Below are 20,834 nucleotides of genomic sequence, written 5' to 3' on the forward strand. Positions count from 1 at the left end.
GGCTCATAGGCGGGGGGTTGAATGAGCTGGCGCAACCAGATGTATGGAATAGCCGCCCAGCTTCTGGGGTTCGGTGCTGCGATTGGTCAGGCCTAAGCGCCGACGTATGCTGTGCGTGATTGGATGCTTGTCGCGGGTCGACGGATTGGCGACCGCATCCCCAGCATCCAACGCCGAACCAGAGCGCGAGATACAGGGACCAGGGGAGATTGCTCATCAAACGGAGAAGGAATGTCTCTGATGGTGATGCAGACGAGAGCTCGATTGGTGCATATCGCGATGATTCGGATCCGGATGCTCCCATCCGGCAGCCGTTGATCTGTTGGCAGTCCCTGGTAGGTAGGTCGTAGGCGTCAGGTGAGTGCTGGAGGATCATTTCTCCTGCCTGTATGCAGGTGTAGTGGTATTTGAATGCGGCCGCTTGGCCAATTCGCCGTGAGTATTTGACAAGTTCCGACACGAATCTCTGCATGCTGCAAGCCAAAAAAAAAAAATAGTCAATGCCCCGTTGGAGTGAAGGCATTTTGAATCTCGGAAGTCAGGCAAATCTTGTTGTGAGGGTAATTCTGTTTTGGACATGAAGTTGACGGCAGGAAATAGGTGGATGTGGTTCAGCATCACATGACAAACCGAGGTTCCTTCCTCAACACAGCGCAGCAGAACTTCACTTGAAGATGACAGACGCGCCTGCTTGACTCACACAATCTCCTGACGCGCAAGTCGAGATTCCTTAAGGATTCTCGTGGGCTTCTCTGCGTCGTGCAGGTTGCAGAACTGGCCTGGCTGGGGTTGCTGCCGAGCCTACCCTAGGGCGCAGCGCTGGCCAGAAAGGTCGAGACCCAGTGGCGGAGTGCTTCATCTTAAAATCGGCTCCTCGGCCTCCGGTTTCGATGTTGTATCGTGAGAGGCCGCCCAGAAACGACTTTTAGAATGACATGAAGTTGTCAGACTGAACCGAGATGTCCTGGCAACAATGAAACCGGGCGTTGGCTGGCCAGGTAAGTAGAAGTGATTATCTGGCAACCACGTGACACACACACATCTGTTGACTCAACTTCAGGGTCCTTCTTCCACTTGGTCAAGATAGGAAAGGTAGGAAGAATGACAGCCAAGCGGGCGTTCATTGGAGCTTCGGGCAGAGATGACGGGTGCCAACGACAGGGCTAGGCTTGGACCATCAGTGAGTTGATGCAACCCCGTCAGGAACAGTCAGCAATACGGGTCGCCAAGAATCCATCCACTGCGTGAAAGATGTGCCTGAATGAGGCTTCTGTCAGCCGGCATAATATCAAGTTACACACAGGGCCATAACACCAGTTGTGGCGCTGATACTGAGAGGCAGTGTGTGAAAAATTCGACATTGTCGATTCTTCTTCAAGTATTCCAGAGAGTGTAGTACGGAGCAACCCTTGGCATCTTTCTTAGCGGGTGAACCCCTGAACAAGTGAAATTGAGCGACCTGAAAGTGAATCGACAGACGGATGTGGGGGTCCGTCATGACCATTGCGGGCACAGGAATGACAGAGGACAAGAGCACAAAGAATGGAGAGGGTTTCATGATGAGGAGTCCCTTGACGGCTGAGCAAACTCCCCGAATGATGGCACAGTCGCCAGCAATCACGGGAATACGTGCGCGTCAAGACAGGTATCAAAGTTCTTTCCCGGGGTCGTGATTCGAGGCTTGAAGATTCCCCTCATCTTGCATGTTACAGGTTGAGGTTCATGGGTCTCTTGGTAAATGACTCTGACGTAATTTCTGGCGCAGAGAGCGAAAAATTAAAGAAGAAGAAAAAAGAGGCGAAAGAGGACACCTTGGGCGTTGCCAAGACACATGCAGGAGATGACCGGCCACCATTGGGTCTGGCGTGACATTTGAAGCTGTCTGCGGGTTATACAAGATGCAAGAGGCTGGCTGCAGCTTGTCATCTCGGAGCGTCCAACAAATACCTGAGCGATTGTCGATTCGGCAGGTTGACTTTATGTTGCATGGATCTCGGTAGCACATGAGATGGGATGGTGGGAATCTCAGAGAGAATCCCTCCACATGCAAAGGGTCCGTCATCTGATGGATTCCTTGTCTGGAAATTTCTCCTTGACGATTGCCCAAAAGAGGGTCCCCCTCAAACCAAGTGCAGCATAGCGATTGCTTGGCTGCTTCTGCGTCTATCCTCCATGACCTGGCCCTAACTGGCGAATCCCTACCAGCATCAATTTGATTTGGCGGATCGAGCCTTTCCCCTTACTGACCGACGGCGGGTTCGATCCTGACGGGAAAGGGGAGGCTCAGCCTTGGGTTGCATCGTGTCTACTATAGTCTTGGTGTGTTTCTCTGATTGATGTGGCCAATTCAGCTCATTCCATTTTCCCTCATCCCACCTTTTCTCCCCTTCTCCGTTTTGTTCTGACAACAAACAACCTTCTCGTATCGACGCCACCACCACTGGCAGCTTGTACTGAGGGGAACGTCCATCACGGGGCAACACGATACGATCACACACACATACACTCCCTCGCCTACGAGACACACGCCCAGCTGATTGCTTGATACCCGTATTGCATCGTGTCGCAAAGCAACGATAGAAGCCTCGATCGCACTGTTGCTCCCGCTGTCGCATCACATTCGCGACGAGTTTCGCATCCACCAATCGATCGACGGACCGGACTCGGCTCGCACTACCTAGCGACTTCGCACCGTACGTCGGTCACTTCCAGGTTGAGAACAGAATTGGAAGGCTGGGTTATCGACCAAAGATACGCTATCGCAACGGCTGATTCCATCATCCGTCCATCCATCCACACGCCGCCGGCTTACCTGTCAGAAAAAAAACTCTCGATTCTTCGTATCCTTTTCCGATCTCGATTATCCATACCATCCACTCCGGGGACTCTGCGCCACGTCTTAAGGCTGAAGCTGTGCTGAGCAGTTTATTCTTGGCTCTCGAGCCTCTGTTGGTTGGTCGATTGATCGCTGTGGGCTCTCATCCAGCCTCCCTTGCCAAGGTGGAAGTCGGATCTCAGGTGGCGCCGGTTGCGTTCTCGAAGCAAGCTTTCGTTCCTGCGAGGCTCGAGTAACATTTCGGCCATCCATCCATCTGCACCTGCGCCTGCACGCACCTCAGCCCCGCCTGTCTGCATCTACACGACCTACCGAAGAGGCTAGGGTATCTCTAGTGGGTGCTTGCAACCTCACCTCATCGCGGCATAAGCAGCCATCGGGCTTTCTACTACGTCGCTATCTGCGACGTTGCTCAAGCTGGCTCCTCCACGACTTACCGGTGGCTCTTCGAGCTCCTTTAGCGACCGCCCTCCCCGCGCCCATCATACTCGTCAACGTTCCTCGGTCAGCCATATCCTACACGAGCAGCATCAGCAGCAGCATCAGCAGCAGCGCCCAAGCCTGCTGTCTATCGATACTCACCAGGCTCAACAGCCTCGTAACACTCTCTCTCCGGTTCCAGGTGAGTACTTCACGTTCTCGGCCTTGCCCACCCAATGTCTCACTGCCCATACCTTGAGCCCTCTTGGCGATTGTGCCCTGCCTCTGTTTCCGGGCCTCGCTGTCCTCCCCATTCACTGTCTCTCCCTGTGCTGCCTGTCTCTTTTTATTGCCGTCCTCCCCGCCCCCAGCCCGCCGTAGGTCTATTCATGATCAAGGTGGTGCAACTCACCTCGGCGAATCCAGACACTGCACCCTTCCCTTCTTCTTCCCCTTCCTCTTGTCGTTTCCCTCTTTTCCTTGCGTAAATATCCTCCCTTTACTGCAGTTCTCATGGGCCACACCCACAAGTGACCTTGTTCGCGCGGGCTAATCGCTGAGCCCGCCTCCCTCCAGATACACCAGGGCCTTCCATGACCCTCTCGCGCAGCCCTTCACCCGTTCCCGGTGGTGGCTGGTCAAGTCCAGGCTTGACCCTAAACAGCGGCAGATCGAGTCCTGCAAACGTGAGCGCCGGCCCTGTAATGTGGGAATCCGCCAAGATGAAGCATTACAACCCCAGCACATACCCGTCCTTCTCGACCCAGAACAAGGGTTTCTTCTCCAGACATATACGCCGTCTATCTAGTACCCTTCCGCGATTCAATTCCCGCCAATACGCAGACAAGGAGAAGCTCGGTCGAGGTCGGCGATGGATTCAAAGGGTTCCTCTGGTCGGCAGGATACGGTCCATCTTTGGGCGCATGGGAAGGAAGCTTAAGATGTGCCTGCTATTCATCCTGGTGCTGATCCTCTGCTACACCATTTTCTACACAACTCGTAAGCTCCCACTGGTCACTAAATTGCGCAAGATGCGATTGCTAACATGCGAACAGCCCTCGTATACTACTGGCGAAGATCATCAATCGGCGGCGGCGGCAACAAATTCGTTATCATCCTGGGCGCAAACGTTGGAGGCGGCGTCATGGAGTGGAAGGGCGCTCGAGAATGGGCCATTGAGCGAGACAGCGTGCGGAACAAGCGAAAATACGTGAACCGATGGGGCTACGACCTGGAAATCGTCGACATGAGCACCAAGAAGAAGTATGCGCACGAGTGGCGGGAGAGCTGGGAGAAGGTTGACTTTATCCGGTCAACTCTGAGGAAGTACCCCAAGGCTGAATGGTGAGATTTCCCCTGCCAGCGATATGTACGGAATTGGGAAGCTGACTGACTTGGATAGGGTGTGGTGGCTTGACCTGAACACATTCATCATGGAGCCCTCCGTGTCACTACAAGACCACATCTTCAACAATATCGAGAAGAACGTGGAGCGCGACATCAACTACTACAACCCCCGCAACTTCTCGCACCCCTTCACCGAGATGTATCTCGACAAGGACTCGCTGAGCCCCGTGGGCGACGGAAAAGGCAACTCGGTCAACTTTATCATGTCGCAAGACTGCGCGGGTTTCAACCTGGGATCCTTTTTCGTCCGCCGGAGCGCCTGGACTGATCGACTCCTGGATGTTTGGTGGGATCCAGTGACATACGAGCAGAAGCATATGGAGTGGGCACACAAGGAGCAGGATGCCCTCGACCAGCTCTACCGCACGCAGCCGTGGGTGCGTAAGCACATGGCGTTCCTCCCGCAGCGCAAGATTAACAGTTTCCCGCCGGGAGCGTGCAACCCCGAGGGCGGCCCCAAGGATCCGCACATCCACTACGTGGAGACGGAGCGGGACTTTATGGTCAACATGGCCGGTTGTGAATGGGGCCGCGACTGCTGGGGCGAGATGTACTACTACCGCGAATTCAGCTACTGGCTCAACCGCAACCCGTGGGAACGGTTCAAGGAGGACCTGATAGCGGTGCTGTGGTTTAAGCTCACCGGTCAGAAGGTGAAGCTGTAAAGGAGAGGTTGATGAGCGTCAAGGATGATGTGTTGGGGATGATTCGGGTGTCCCTTGTCAACCCGTCGACATGAATGATATATGGAGGATGACGGCGACGAAATCGCCACGTGTTGGGACTATGTTGATGTTTGCGTTGATGTTTGTACATGATTTGATTTTTTCATTGGCTGCATATACCCCTTTAGACAAGGCATTTTAGAAAGAGAGAAGAAAGAAGGGTTGGCAAGGGGTTCAGACCCTTGAGACTTTTTGAGTTGAAGATTTCCTATATGAAGAGAGAAACAGAGGGATCACATTTCACTTTATCGGATCTTGTTTCGAGATGGATGGGACGAACGGGTCTTTCCCACATATGAAGAGGGGTTCAGGGGGGGTGCTGTAGTTTCATGCGTGTGGTTTCATGTGGATGCATAGGATGGGGGACACCACTCGCATTACCTGTTTAGGCCAAGATGAAATGTTTGGATGAGAATTTGGATTGTCATGAATCGAATTGATGAAGTGAATCCTTGGTTCGTCTCGGACGAGATCCTCTGTGAGAGACTTTGAGCAAGATGGCGGCTGATAGGGCTTGGACGATGAGCACGATGCTACAAGAGGAGGATCAAGTTGATACACGGCGCGTATCAACAGTAGGCTACGTAAGCATGTGAAGGAAGGACAAGAAACGACAACCGCCCATGAGCAGCTGTGCCTCCAATCTCAGATACCGCCCGAGTCCCACCCCGTTGAAGGATGGCGATCATCAACCCAACTTGGAAGAGAATTCGCTCGGGAACGGTGATCCACGACCCCGGATCCCGGCACACGGGTTTGATAGACGAGGCTTCAACGCTTGTCATCTGGCGGATGGTCCGGGAGTTTGGGGGAGAAGGTGTCAATATGTTTGAAACGGGCGAGAGTTTGCGGGTGGTGCCATGGATGAAGGGGGAAAGAAGGTGGCAGAGAGGTTCAGTACAAGACAGATTGAAGTTGAGGCCCAAGCAGGTAAGTAAGCAAGGAGGTGTATTCGGTATGTCTGCCCTACCTTACGTCTGTCTGCGTTTCAGAGTAGTCAAGGTGGAAACATTCATGGATAGTCATCCATCCACCTGGATTCATGAGCGATCCCTTTTTTTGTCGGTGGCGATAAGGTTTGTCTCTGTTTGCCTCTTGGGAAACGCGCGTCAAGTGAGTCGTCCAGGCAAGGAAAGAAGGGAAAATGTCTCTGATGAGGAATGATCCAGCCCGGATGGGGTATTCGATCCATCACGATGGTTTCACTGCGAAAAAAGCTTGGCAACAGTTTTTTTCTTGCTTGAACATATGAGGCAGGCCTCGGGACCTTGCTCGGCCCTACGCATGCGGGTGATGGATGAACGATGGCGCGCGGTTAATAGAACAGAGTTGATGTTTTTAATCTATCTGGAAGCGCCGCGGCCTGAGGGATCCCGAAGGAAGACTGGGGTTGGCTCCATGGGGAGAGGATCTGACGATCTAGGTATCATTCACCTGAAATCGAGTAGAAGTGAGGGTTATAGCATTGAATTGACGGTAGTGAGGACGGGATTGCCCTTGCTGTTCTCTTTTCTCTCCTTACTAACATACAAAGAAAAAGACACAATGCAAAAAGAATTCAATATGAAAAACCCGCTTGTTTCGTTTTCGTCGAGTGTTTCAAACATCAGCTGGACTTGAGTACGTTTCGGCCACAATGATCCGGAAGCGCCCAGCGGGAGGGCTCCCCAGCGGGTCCCAGAGGGGCAGGCCATCCCCTTTCCAGGGCATCTTCAGTGACCTTTCGAGCCCCCCTGCCGCGCAGTAAACCCCCTAGGCCACGTTTGAGAGAGGCCATTCCGACCAATCACGGCGCCTCCTCGGAAGCCAAGCTTCACTGAGCCTCCTGCCAGTCAGTGCCAGGCACGCTAAGAGCAGAGCCCGAACTCAGGGGCCGGGTGCTACCTGCCGTAGTAGGCTCTTCCAACCCCCTGCCTCGGCGCGTGATTGGCCATGGCCGTCGATTGCATGGCGCGGCGGCTGAGGAGACGGCCTCGCGCTGACGAGCCACCATCGAACGGCCGCCCGAACCAGCGGCATCAGGGACTGCTTGAGGGGGACTTGATTCGCTGGTCTACGTATATGACGGGATCATGGGTGCTGGGTCTGGGCTTGACTGTTTCGGAGGGTTTGCAGAGTGACAGGAGCAAAGGGGGCCTGGGCCAAGTGACCGACAGATATCCAGCAAGGATTAGATGGATGCTTTTGGTTGTTGCAAGACTCAGTTGTGCTCCGTAGAGAGAGGGTGGATGTCCATCAGAGACATATAACCTCGCCCGCATTCCCTCGTGAGGCTATCATGACCTCTCCACCCTCTCTCCTTCTCCTTCTCACTTCCGTCTTCAGTGTCTGGTACTCTCGGGACCTTGGTGTCTAACACGGACTCTCTTTCTTTCTTGTCCATCCACTCATTTTTACTCTCTCTCTCTATTCTTGCCTTCTGCATTCGTCATCTCGCCGTTCAATCCTTTCGGTAGCTGGCTCGCCGTTTTATTTTACTGCCCACTCTCTTTTTTCACTCTTCAAATCTTGGCCCTCCCTCTCTATTGATTAGAGACTTGCTTGGCTCCCACTTGGCAGTGCCTGACATTTGCCTCCTTGTCACTGACAATACAAGCCTCCCTCACCTTGGCTCCAGCCCGCATATTCATCCGCTTCGGGTGCTTTCCTCATTCGGTCATTGTAGACAATAGCTTGCATTGTATATCAGCTGCCACCTCACCCTTCCCACCCTCATTCAGGAGATCATTCAACCCATTCGGGAAATCAATTGCCAAATCTCGAGATCCCAAAAGAGTTTCAAAAACACAACGACTTTCTGTCCGGTGTGCTTTTTTTAAACTTCGTCACATCCACTCTTTCTCTCAACTCAACGAGACGATCACGACGAAACTCGAACTTCAAATTGCAAGAAAAGTGACTGGGTTCACATTCTCGGCAATTCTTCAGTTCAGCAAAGACTTCAGCTTTGCTCTCTTCGGAACCCCTGATCAGATACTTCATCTTCGGTCGACGACTACGCCAACACAAAGACAATGCGTACCTCTACCCTCGCCTTTGGCCTCGCGGCCCTCTTCCAAGGCGCCGTCAGCGCTCAGTACACCCTCAGCACCACATACGACGCTTCCAACTTCTTCACTGCCTTTGACTTCTTCAACGAGGAGGATCCCACCCACGGCTTTGTCGAGTACGTCGATGCCAACACGGCCAACGCAGAGGGCCTCGCCGGCTTCGTCGAGGGCGCCATCTACATGGGCGTCGACTACCACACCCAGAACCCTCAGAACGGCCGCAAGTCTGTCCGCGTCACCTCGCAGCAGTCCTTCACCCACGGCCTCTTCCTCGCCGACATTGCCCACATGCCCGGCAGCATCCCCGGTGTCTGGCCTGCCTTTTGGATGTTTGGTCCTGAGTGGCCCACCTCGGGCGAGATCGACATCCTCGAAGGTGTAAACACTCAGACCCAGAACGCCATCACTCTTCACACAGGCCCCGGCTGCTCCATCACCAACGACGGCACCGCCCAGGGCACTACCCTCAACAAGCAGAACTGCAACGCCGGTAACGGCAATGAGGGTTGCGGCCAGCAGACTTCCGACAACCAGAACTATGGTGATGGCTTCAATGCTATCGGTGGCGGCGTCTATGCCACCGAGTGGACATCCGACTACATCGCCGTCTGGTTCTTCCACCGCGACCGCATCCCCTCCGACATCCAGTCCGACTGCCCCAACCCCTCGTCCTGGGGCCCTCCCCTGGCCAAGTTCAACGGCGGCCAGGGCTGCAACATCGACCAGCACTTCAAGGACCACAACCTCATCTTCGACACCACCTTCTGCGGTGACTGGGCCGGCGCCCCCGAGGTCTGGAACAACAACCCCGAGACATCGGCCCTGGGCGCTTGCGAGGACTACGTCGCTTCCAACCCGGCCGACTTCCAGGAGGCCTACTGGCTCGTCAACAGTATCAAGGTGTTCAACAACGGATACGGCAACGGCGGCGGCTACCATGGCAACTCTACCAAGCGCGCAGTCATTGCCAAGCCCTTCCTCGCTTGAGTAGCCACCACTCGCACTTGGCGAGCGTTCCTTTACAATCTCTTTCTTTCTCTTTTTTCATCATCTCTTGAGATACCCCATAAACCGAAAAGAAAAAAGGAACTTGACCAGAGGTGGTTGATGGTTTCCATTCCATCACGGAGGCGTTATTTTGGCTGCTATTTTTTCTCTTTTGTCATCCAAGCCCGGACAAAGGTGCAGACCTCACGGTCTCGTCCCGGCTGCTTCATCTCTTATGTCACCTTCTCTGTACATATATTTTAGCAATCTTGACTGCAGTGGCCGTGGGAGTCACCACGATGAGCCCGCAAAAGTACTTAGCGAACACGAATCACTTCAAAACCAACGCCTTGCGTCTGTGAATCTGATCTGGCCTGTTCAACGTGAGGTGTGTTTTTGGGGCTGTAAAGGGGACGTAATCTCCACATGGTGAGAGGTCGTTGAGAAGGTTCTCCCCACCTTAGTCAGCCTAGTTCTGTAGTTGGGGATGTCATCGTGAGTGGGTTATGGCCGTTATGCTTGGTGATCTCTTGCACATCCAATCTATGCAGACTCAAGACGCTGAAGGCTTTGAACCACATGATTCAAAATTCTACTTCAGGATGTTCATATCATGCAATACAATTACTTTATCAATAATTAATATGCATAACAACCGCCCGATGATCCGGCGACCCGATGAACCGACGCCGAGACGAGCTGAACCGGAGGCCGTTATGTCAAGCCAACATGGCTGCATATCCCCAAGCTTGGCACGGGCCCCGGTCCCCTACACACAAAGACGCCCGGCGATGAGAACGACGATTATTAAACCGGACCTGATCTCGTCGGGCGAGTTTGATAATTCTCCCAGTCCAGCTCTCATCATTCAACGTCTTGATAGATTGATATCCTCAACAATTTGAGCTCAGATCTAGATTGACTTGCTTAAATTCGAGTGTGAATCTTTTGTTTTTGACTTGCAGCTCTTCTTCTCTCGATATCTAATACACCACCAGCATATTACTCTGCCCATCATGGAGTCCTTCCTCGGCTTTGATCTCTCCAGAAACTACTCCTTCTTTGCGGTACACCACCCCTGCTAATCTTGTGAATGCCCTCACTTACACATCCCAGGTCCCGGCAGCATTCTTCGTCATCGCCTTCCCACACATCTACGGCGTCCGCATCTCAGCTGGAACCTATGACAACGCCAACCCACGCTGCCACAAAGAAAACGTGGAAAAGAGCGACAGGCTCGACAAGACCGCAAGTCTCTCTCCCCTTTCCCCCTATCTCCCCTCTAACACGCCCAACAGAAGAAGCAGCTCATCCTCCGCGCCAAGGCCGCTACAGAAAACGGCTTCGAGACCATCGGCTTCTTCGCCGCGGGTGTCGCGGCGGCCAACCACGCGGGAGTGCGCGTTCCCGCCCTCAACGCCTTGAGCTTCGGCTACGTCGCCTGCCGCGCGGTGTACAACGTCGCCTACGTCTGGCTGCAGGCAGACCGCCGGCTGTGCTGGGTGCGCAGCGTGGTGTGGACCGTGGGCATCGGGCTCATCACGACGTTGTGGGTGAAGGCTGGGAACAGCATGTTGGCGGCATAGAGAGTGTGAGAGCGTCAGAGTAAAACTGGCACGTGGGTAGTTGGTCAGTAGTTGAGTATCTCACACGTTTATCAAGAGCAATCCTCCCGTAGAGAATGTAACCAACATTGACGAGTGCTGGCTCGTTACCTCCATCTTCGGCCGCCATCTCGGCAGTGTAACTCACTCGCGTTTTTCCACGACACTGTCCTACCTCGCCTCTTGCCTCGGGGATAAGAGCCTCATGCATTCATCTACCGATTCCTTGGCTCCTTCTCGCTCGAGTGTTTGCCCTTGATGTTTGCTGTCTTTTGTTGCAAGTGTACGGTCACCGTGGCCATGTGGTAGAGAGGTCGTCGTCTATTGATCGGGCAAATAAGCTCCAATCACTTGCACTATTAGCAATCATGAATCTCTCCTATCGGATCGTTTGATACCTCACCAAGTGTGACAGAAGGGCCGTGGAAGCCTTCATTCACCCGCATATATAAACCACGAAGGACTCACTCGCCGCCGTAGACCATCTGCTCATCAACAGCCAACCTCGTTCGATCACATAAAAGTTTCACCATCTTCTACATCCAAAAGTAAAAAGTCGGCGAGATGCATCCTCTCAAATGCTTCATCCCACTCTTTGCGTCGACAGCGCTCGCCCTCCCTGGAGATGCAGGGCCAATAACCACCACCACCACCACCACCACCACCATCAAGTGCGACTACAAATACTGTGACGAGAAAGGCACTTCATGGTGCTTCCACTTTGTCCCCTTTACCACAATCGACCCTACTCTCGGTCCTCTACCTGGCGAAACAAGAACCTCCATCGGTCTCTGTGGAAGCAAGGCTACCAACACTGCGGCGAATTAGCATAGGAGTGGCAGAATTCACTGTGTCTTAGGGAGTGCGTCAGATGGGAAAGATTCAGGCAGACTTTTGGCTATGTGAGACACGGTAGAATTGGAACAAATCGAATAGCAATCGAAGCCCAGGCTGTATCACCGTCTAGGTGTATGGATATGTTCCAAAATAGCCCAGCATGATATTCAAACCCCAGTACCGACAAGTATGAAATGCGGTGATCCTTGTGAAACCGCTCAACCCAATACTCTATGAAAAAAAGATGGTCCAAAATGCTGTCCCATGACCCCTTACCCAGCGCCGATTCCATGCCAGCCCAATATCCAAGAGTTCAATGTAACCTAGCTCATCTCTGCCCCGCCAAAGCTCTTGTTCCTCGTCAGCGTGGCTCGGTCTTGGCTTGCCCTTGGAAGCTGCTCATAGCTAGACTTCCGTCTAGAAAGCGGCCTCGGCCGGGTTGCGTCCTCCAATCCACCGTGGCCCTGCTCGGCTTCGAGGACGGCGTCAGCAGGTAAGGAGGTGTCATCCTTTATCTTGGCCACGAAGAACGAGGACACCAATACACAGGCGCCACCGAGAGCTAGCACAATAGAGATGCTATGGTCCCCTGGCGTGCCACGTGGCTTCTGCCAGATCTTGAAGATGATACTGGAGCCAACTGTCGCAATAATTTGGGGTGCTGCAATCGCCATGTTGTGGATGCCGAGGATGACTCCCGCTTGATCCACCTCTTCCTCTTCCGCATCGTTGCTTGATGCTGCGCTGTCGTTCGAAGGGCTACGAGCGGCCGCTGACGAGGCTTCACCGCTAGTCCCAGGGGCAAGTGTCCGCAGTTTCTGGGCACGAATCATGGCATCTCGGCGGCTGATCTCGGCGCTGATGATGGCCCATGGAGCCCACAGTGTCATTGCCCACGTGATGCCGACAAGGCCGATCAACGTGGTAGCCGCCGCGACGGTTCGTACAAGCACAGTGCAGAACATGGATCCAGCAAACAGAATAAGCGACAAGAACCAAGCCCGCTTGAGGGTGAAGCCGGGGATCCTCAGTTTGTTCAACCACGAGGGACGTTCGTCATCTTCGTCATAGAGACTCACGGCGCTTGACTCTCCAGGGGCGGTGATGGGCCGGCTGTCGTACGTCGGAGCAATGAAGAATGGAAGGAAGACATTGGTGAGCAAGCTCACGATCGAGTTCACGAGAAGAGCAAAGGTACCGATGCGTGTTGCCTGTTCGTAAAGCTTGTCGAGCTCGGCCGGGGTCATGTGAGGGTTCTCTTCGAGGTATGGTTCAACGTAGATCTCCCCGATGTACGACGACGTGTAGAACAGCAGCGGGAAGAAGCCGATCCAGGCGCAGAACTGAACCTCGCATACCCTCTTGATCTGGAGCGGGAGTCGCTTGATAGACGTGAAGATGGTGAAGAAGAACGAGATGACGTTGGGCCGGTCCTTCTTGGGTGGTCCCTCGAGCCTAGGGTCTCGCTCCTTGATGATGGCAGTGCTGACGAAGATGGTCAAGCTAAGGAGAACGCTCGCAATGGCGCAGAGGACCTGGAACTGCGTCTTTCCGAGGAAGCCAATATGTTTGGGTAGATCGATGTACCCAGCAATGTATCCCACAATGTTGCCAAAGCCCGTGATCCGGCTAGCCATGGCATTGGCAGCCTCTTGTTGGTGAGCGGGTGCGCAGTCGACGATAAAGGCGCGGATGGCCGCCTGGACGGTGTTGATAGCAAAGTCGAGAACATATACTCCAATCACAGCAACAACGATGGTCGTGATCTTTACTCCTTGGGACTCGGGATCCGCGCCAAAGATTCCAAGGAGACCAGCAACAATTTCTTTCGCCCAGGCAAGAAACATGAGGGAAATGACGGTAGCGACAGTACCACCCACCATGAATGGTTTCCTCTTGCCCCATGGTAGCCGGCAGTTGTCGCTCAGCATGCCGACATAGGGCTGGACGAGGGTTCCGGTCAAGGGGCCGGCGATCCAGACCAGAGCCATCAAGGACTTGCTAAGTCCCAGGGACAGCAGGTACGGTGATCCATTGGATAGCTCAACGGACCATGCGATCTGAAGACCACCAATACTGATGGTCAGTAATATCAGGTACCAGATGCTTTTGGTGCTCTGTCCATCGTCTGTATCATCACGGTTCGCATTCCTCCCTAGAAGAGCATCTCCATCGGTGCTACTGTTGCTGCTCAACAGAGGTGATTGCTCATTGAAGCCTTCAGCAAGTCGATCCAGCGACTGATGCCGCGAGTGGCTGCCGGCGTCGACAGGCGTTCGCGTCGAGGGAGGAGCAGCTTGGCCGCTGTCGGGGGTGGCTTCGGATGCCAACGTCATTGTGGATGGAACCGAGAGGCCGTGGCGGCCACGATCTTGACTTGGTTTGTCGAGTTGAATGTAATTCTGCGAGGCTGGAAGCTTGGGATGTCAAGCCGGGGTAGTCGGGCTCCGGGGGGGCGGGGCGTCAACGGGGTTTCGGGTCAAGCAGTTGCTACGCGTCGCTATCTGCAAGATCGCAGAGACGGCCGTGATGGATTCATGTCCCGGGGACAGGGTTACGATACGAGAGCGGATAATTCTTCTATGCCAGCGAATTTCGAGCTCGAGTCAAGTAGATGCCATCATGTGAGCGAGGGAAAACTCACGCGACCGTGGCTCGTCGTAGGCAGGCGTGGCAGCTGAAGAGAGGCCGGCGCATGAACGTAAGAATGCGTCACTGGCCGCCAATAGATGGTGACGTGAGTGATCAGCCCCGTTCCTGATTGAGTCCCTCTGGGGCTTGCGTGCTAGCCTGGTATTGGTCGAGAGGCTAGCGAGCATGCTGGGTTGACGGCTCAAGGCGGCTGACCCCTTGCGGAGTGGCAGGTTGGTTTCTCACGTGTCTCGGGATGGCTGAGCCCGGAGGCTTCGTGGCCGGTGACTTACCCTGTAGCGATACCTCGAACCGGTTAATTGTGAAGAACAGGGTCAGCGAACACCAGGAATCGATATTACGAGAGACATCCTTCCCGTGATGTTCACTGCCATGTAAGCACGCGTGACGATGCAACCTGGGGTAGATGCAAGGGGTAGTAAAGTGATGATGCTGCTAGACGCTCAGGACAACACCCCGGATCTGCCACTTGGGCGAAGCAACAACGCCCACGCAAGTGCATGACCGTTTCTACGACCTCACAAGAGCAGGATGAAATAACTAGACCATGGTGTAGTTCCCACTCATGACACTTCACCGCCAAGTCAGGCTCTCCTCTCATCCCCAAGTGTTCAAATCAGTCCCACAGATAGCTCGTCAACGAGATGAATACTCACTCGGGCTAGCCCACGCCGAGATGGGTAAACAACCACGCTCACGTCATGCATGATAACTGTACGGATAGCGAACTGGAACTGGATGAGGGGCCGCAAGAGGCCGGGGTCACGTACTACCCGAACTCCGAGGGCATCCTTGGACCCCGAGGAGATAATCACTTGCGACGACTCACATCATTCCAGAATGAATACTCACGATCGCCTCTTCCCAACCGCCGTGGAAAACCGGGGTAAAGCCGCCACGTCGGACTTCCTCCGAGGAGACAGGTCGAGACCTCAGGATTGGGCCTTGGCTGCTGTCACTGCACTCGATGCACTTGCCCTGCGCTGCACGGACTGGTTGACGGGTTCCCCAAGATGCATTTGCCGACTAAGTCCCACTGGACACAGATGCATTGGGTTGGGACCTGGGCTGGGCGCACTAAGCGATGTGTTGCATCAAGCCAACCTGCAAGATTGAAATTGCTTTCCACGTGTCCGCCCAGTGTCCATCCCGTCGTCAGTCTCCGCGGCGTGGCCTCCCTCACAAGGAGTGGCCGAATACGTACAGAGCAATAACAAAAGATGGTGCAGCCAGGGACGCCGAGTGCGGGTGGCAAAACGACAACGAGAACGGGAACCAACGGCGGGGACAACAGGATTGGGAAAAACCTTGAGAAGCGCCGGGCCGGTGTCTGCCGAACGTCCGGAGGTGGTGGTTGCCAGAGACGGAAGGAAAATGACAAAGAGGGAGCCGGAAAACAAAAGACGTTGAACCTTCTAGAGGACGAGCTAGAAGGGATCCGACGTTGAAAAATTCCGCCTCGAGCTGATGAACACCAGCAACAGCTCGAGATTGGGCGGCTGTTGAGAATGCGGCTGACTGAAGACTCCAAGCGCGGGCTAAAACAGGCTCAGACGTCGGCTGTGCCGGGCATTTCGGACGGAGATCGAGTACCCGTCCCCCCGTCAAAAGATTTACACGGCTCCAGGGCTGACTTTGATTGTCATAACCACGCAAGGTGACTCTCCGGGCGTTTCAATGGATGGATGCAACAGTCAATCGGAATGGCTAACTTTTCCCACCACACCCTTGAAGGCGTCCGATTTTTTCTTCCGTTTTCTCTCTTTGGGGGTGGCAACCGGGAGACCAACGGAACCAGCTCGGCGTTACCTTTTGCACGATGACGCTGCCAATAGTCAGTCAGTCTACAGTAGCGCGTCCCCTCCGGTGCAAGCACCCCATATCGTTCGTCTTGCCAAACCCCAAGAAATCCCCAACAGACAAAGTGGATGAGAAGCCATGAAGAAGAGGGGGAGTATCGGGTGGATACTGTTATCTGCGGGACCAAGGAGGATTCTCGACTCTGTCGCTGACCCCGTTCCTGGGGAATTGCGAAAGGTGTCATCAATAGAGACGGCCATTGTTACACCATCAACTGTGCTAGCTATGAGCGTCCAGAGGCGGCAGAGTTCTTCTACCAGCTGCTCAACCGTCCCAGGGACGTGTCAACGGCTGATACACGAGGCGGAACCTTCATTTCAGCAGAGGAGGTGCGTCATGCTTCTTCGTGCATGCATTCTGGAAACGCCAACGGACATGCTCGGGTAAAGAAAGGATGGATGACAGGAAGGAAGCCAAATCTGGATGCCTATTCCAAGACGAATCCCGCGACAGGGTCGGCATCCATACAGCACCCCCTGTCGGAGAAGAAAAAAACTACAGAAATCCCTATCTGTACAGTACGTACCTACTCAACCGGCTAAAAAAAACCATCATCGCCTCCTTGATCCTGCCTGCCCCTTTGAGGCTGATGGGTGGCGTGGCGACAAGGCTTCTCCTGGCCGCTAGAAACAGGCCAAGGGGTTGCAGGCTCGCAGCGAACCAAGAGCGAGAGACCAAAGGTACCGACGTGTACCAGCTGCAACTCCCCCGGTCCCAACCAGCAGGGTTTCTCCATAGTTGCTCTGGCTGGCTTTGGCCGGCGCTGACCTCATTGCGCGAGCAAGCCCCGTAATGCGCCGCCGAAACCTCCGCCATCCTCCGCCTCCCACTCTGCCACCGTCTGCGTCTCCACTGAAAATCCTCGTCCCGCGCCTCTCAGGCTTCAGCATTTCTGCGGCTGTCCCACGGAGCACGAGTCCCACGGACCCAGCGACACGGGGGTCAACCAATGTACCTCTTGTACCCGCGATCCCTCCATCCACGCACCGTGGATGCCAGGATCCTCGAGAAACCCAGGGTCCACCTCCGCAGCCCAGGCTTCCAGGCCGCGGCCGGGGGGCCACTTGGATGCCCTGGTTGTCGCCGAAACGCCCGTGTTGAGGGGTTTTCTCTATCTCTTGGGATTCCCTTTAAAAGTCCGGGCTGCTGCACCCATTGTCTCGTCGTTTGCATTTCGATAACGCCCATTCCATCTGCTGGTTTGCATTGCATGCTGAGAAGCTTGTCAATTCCTTGCTTACCGCACTGAACCACCAAACCAATTCACCCCACACACTTACACGCCTATTCCCTTTCAACAAGAACAACAACAAACAATCACTCACTCACTCCTTCATCCACTCTCGCCTACCTATTCCACTTACAACACTCACATCTACATCCACAATGGCCATCCGAGAACACTTCCGCCGTGCTCTGCGTTCCGACGCTACCGGCTCCCAACTCGAGGCCACCACCCCTGGAAAGATCACTGCCACCATCACAAAATCCAGCCAGACCAGCGACAAGTCGTCCTCATCAAAGTCGTCCTTTGCAGAGAAGCTCTCCCGTGGCTGGACGTGGGGGTCCAACAACCGGGAGATCAAGGCCCACAAGCCAAAGAACAAGGGCAAGAAGAAGATCGTCCACCCGAGCGAGAAGCCAATGACGGCCCAGAACCTTGAGCACCAGGAGATGCTCTCTCACTTCCAATGGACCTTTGGCGCCTCCCGACCCGAGCAGGTTGAGGATGAGGACTTTATCGGCATCAGCCCCTGCTGCACCCGCGCCCCTAGCGTCGTCGACTTTTCTCTTGACCGCGACAGCGACAGCGATGGCCGTTCCTCATCATCTTCGTCCTCTTCCGTCAAGTCGGCGTAGCTGATTCCCTGAACCGGCATGGTCGGCCTTGATGGATGGGCGGGCGATGCAACCGGGCACGCCGGATCTCGATAGGGCGAACCGCCAGAGTTCTAGAACCACGTTCCAACGACCGCCACCCACAACGACATCAAACGCTACGCAACGCAGCAAGGCACACTGCACACACGCACACCGCTCACTTCGGTGATTCTACTGGGGCTGATCTTCGACATTGGGCCCCTCAATTCGCTCATCTTCTTTGATCCCAACTGGGACTGACCCCCATGTCACCTCACGGTTTTCACCGATTGGGTGACACACTCCATCTCCAGATCAGCGTCCGTCCCAAACAGGGACAGTAACTGACGATCACGGGGACAGCCTCGCATTTAGCGGGCACTCTTTTCAACATCACTTTCTTCTGTCCAAGCTATGCCTTGGCAATGAATTACAAAAAAAGGCAGCCAAACAAAAGCAGTGCGCATTGGCTGTCTTTCATCGCTGGGACGATGAATAATCCCCCATCCCGGCCTCGGTGTCTCATCCACCGCGCCGCATGATTGACACAGAAACACCACAGAGAGTGGCACGAATTGCATTTTTGGATTTAGCGATTGGCATTGGGAGGTTTTCTCTGCATAGCATTTCGGTCATGGTTTGGGCAAAAACATAGACCAGATATGAGGGCGTTCAAATTGAATAGACCTTGATAAAGGCATTTACCATCTTTAACATATTGTTTCCAATCTCATGTGAAGTCTAAAGTGAAGTCTACAAGCAAGCGGTTGATGCTAGACCCTTAACTAGGCAACGATGCAGCATAGCCTTGGATGTGCACCTCTAGCTGGTCACTCACAGTCGTGCTCTGATGGATCAGATAAGCATTCATTCATTGGTCGCCGAACCTGTCGTGTCTGCCGTGAGCCTCAGCTGGGACCCAGAACCCAATCAACAAAGAAGTGCAGTTTACACTGCACGGTGAGCTGGCCCTACTCGTTCAAACGGAAATGCCCAAACCGTGGCCCAAAATGCATTTTGGAAGCCATGAAAGACCGAAATTCTAAGTTTTGAAGCTTTGATGCTCTCCCCTCTGCCGACTGCACCTGCACAGAAGATGGCAGCCCCTCTGTGACCAGAGGGTGCGGCTCTCGAACGTCACTTCCGTTTACATCACAGCCGTGCCGTGATTCAGCCAGATGCTTCTTACAATCGGCCTTGATTGACTGCCTCGGGAATAGGCAGCAGGCGATCTTCATTTCAACGCCGCCGCTTCCACCTTTGGCATCCTTACCATCAACATGCACCAGCGCGCCCTCTCCTCTCCTCCACCTCAACAACGTCGCGCAGCATCGTCACCTCTCTCGTCGCAATGTCGAGCAAGTCTTGGTACGCTCTGAAGTCCAAGTCCGTGCACACGCGGTACGGCCTGTCCAAGAACATTCAAACACTTCTGCAGGGCTTGGAGAGGTACCATGAGGGCATCATCGACGTGAGGGAGCTGGGGAGCATGGTTCGCCTGAGCCCTAAGCGGCGAGAATCGGTGGCCACCACCATTTCCAAGTGCGCCAACATGATCAAGAAGGATCCTCAAGAGCTCAAAACATGCGTTGACATTATCGAAATGTGCACCGAGATTCTCGAGATCGCCGGTAGGTGCTTGCTGATCAGCAGTTCGCGCAACTCGCTGACCATAGTTGACTTCCAGATCGACCACCGCCAATCGACGGATTCCCCTTTATGAAGCTGCCGCCCGAGATTCGAGAAGCTATAATCGACTTGATGGTCGACACAGTCTTCAAGTCTAAGGGAATCAGACCGGCCACCAAACGAGTGTCCTGCAATTGTCCGAGGCTCGAGCGAGAAAACAGCTCCTTCCAGAGCACGCAAATGAAAGCGCTACCATCTCTTCTTGGCCCTGCTCTGAACAACGAGTTCTTCCGTATCTTCCTTCGCAAGAAGTCTGTCCGTTTCCGCTGCTGCTGCGAGCTCGAACACCACCTCACCAACAACCCCATGCTTGTCAGAAACGTCCGAGATATCAAAGTTCACTGGTGTGGGCCAAAGTCTGCGACGAGCTTCAAGAAGCTGGCCGAATGCGATAAGCTTGACAGTTTGACCATCAATATTTCCAAGTCGACATTGGCACATCTCAGCAAGCGTTCCAACCTGATGAAGACCTACTTCCCCCTGTCCTACCGACATGCCAGAATTACCGATGTTCTCGGGTTGGACGAGCTTTTAGCCCTCCGAGGTCTCAAGGAGGTGGCAGTGGTCCATGTTCAGTCAAAGACTACCAATCTCGCCCTGGAGACGGACAGAGCTAGTCTTGCAGAACTTTTGGCGAGCCAACTCAAGCAAGACAAGGTGAGATCATGCACACAGAGCACGTCGAACCTGAGCTGACATCATAGGGGTATGATCCTTTTGAGGATATGTAACCGGTTAATCGAACCCCGGCGGACGAAACTATTAACGAGTATACGATCTTACGATGGACATTCACGAACTGGCATTTGTCGCAATTGGCGTTCAAGCGGAATTAGAAGGGAACATGACCCCCTTTCATGGATGATATGACTTTCACAAGTCTGGTAATTATGAGGGTCTAGCGAAC

General features: G+C 54.0%; 7 protein-coding genes across 7 annotated transcripts; 6 read left to right on the forward strand and 1 right to left on the reverse strand.

Moving 5' to 3' along the window:
- Positions 1–3,849: 3,849 nt before the first annotated feature.
- On the forward strand, positions 3,850–5,328 carry MRS44_003029 (uncharacterized protein; the record flags this gene model as incomplete). Its single annotated transcript, XM_046268294.2, has 3 exons — positions 3,850–4,255; positions 4,312–4,600; positions 4,659–5,328. The coding sequence occupies 3 exons, from the start codon at positions 3,850–3,852 to the stop codon at positions 5,326–5,328; spliced, it is 1,365 nt and encodes a 454-aa protein (XP_046137145.1).
- Positions 5,329–8,402: 3,074 nt separating this feature from the next.
- MRS44_003030 (uncharacterized protein) lies at positions 8,403–9,425 on the forward strand (the record flags this gene model as incomplete). The annotated part of the gene is made up of 1 exon (XM_046268295.2): positions 8,403–9,425. One exon carries the CDS (start codon positions 8,403–8,405, stop codon positions 9,423–9,425), a length of 1,023 nt encoding a protein of 340 aa, XP_046137146.1.
- Positions 9,426–10,441: 1,016 nt separating this feature from the next.
- On the forward strand, positions 10,442–11,011 carry MRS44_003031 (uncharacterized protein; the record flags this gene model as incomplete). Its single annotated transcript, XM_046280790.2, has 3 exons — positions 10,442–10,492; positions 10,542–10,643; positions 10,724–11,011. 3 exons carry the CDS (start codon positions 10,442–10,444, stop codon positions 11,009–11,011), a joined length of 441 nt encoding a protein of 146 aa, XP_046137147.1.
- Positions 11,012–11,593: 582 nt separating this feature from the next.
- MRS44_003032 (uncharacterized protein) lies at positions 11,594–11,857 on the forward strand (the record flags this gene model as incomplete). Its single annotated transcript, XM_065623058.1, has 1 exon — positions 11,594–11,857. One exon carries the CDS (start codon positions 11,594–11,596, stop codon positions 11,855–11,857), a length of 264 nt encoding a protein of 87 aa, XP_065479130.1.
- Positions 11,858–12,189: 332 nt separating this feature from the next.
- On the reverse strand, positions 12,190–14,202 carry MRS44_003033 (uncharacterized protein; the record flags this gene model as incomplete). Its single annotated transcript, XM_046270560.2, has 1 exon — positions 12,190–14,202. One exon carries the CDS (start codon positions 14,200–14,202, stop codon positions 12,190–12,192), a length of 2,013 nt encoding a protein of 670 aa, XP_046137148.2.
- Positions 14,203–17,764: 3,562 nt separating this feature from the next.
- On the forward strand, positions 17,765–18,238 carry MRS44_003034 (uncharacterized protein; the record flags this gene model as incomplete). The annotated part of the gene is made up of 1 exon (XM_046268296.2): positions 17,765–18,238. The coding sequence occupies one exon, from the start codon at positions 17,765–17,767 to the stop codon at positions 18,236–18,238; it is 474 nt and encodes a 157-aa protein (XP_046137149.1).
- Positions 18,239–19,589: 1,351 nt separating this feature from the next.
- On the forward strand, positions 19,590–20,623 carry MRS44_003035 (uncharacterized protein; the record flags this gene model as incomplete). Its single annotated transcript, XM_046273533.2, has 2 exons — positions 19,590–19,869; positions 19,926–20,623. The coding sequence occupies 2 exons, from the start codon at positions 19,590–19,592 to the stop codon at positions 20,621–20,623; spliced, it is 978 nt and encodes a 325-aa protein (XP_046137150.1).
- Between the last annotated feature and the right edge of the window lie 211 nt (positions 20,624–20,834).

The sequence above is a fragment of the Fusarium solani genome (genome assembly GCF_023522795.1).
Source record: "Fusarium solani strain SB1 chromosome Unknown bctg00000001, whole genome shotgun sequence".
Classification (NCBI taxonomy): Eukaryota; Fungi; Ascomycota; class Sordariomycetes; order Hypocreales; family Nectriaceae; genus Fusarium; species Fusarium solani.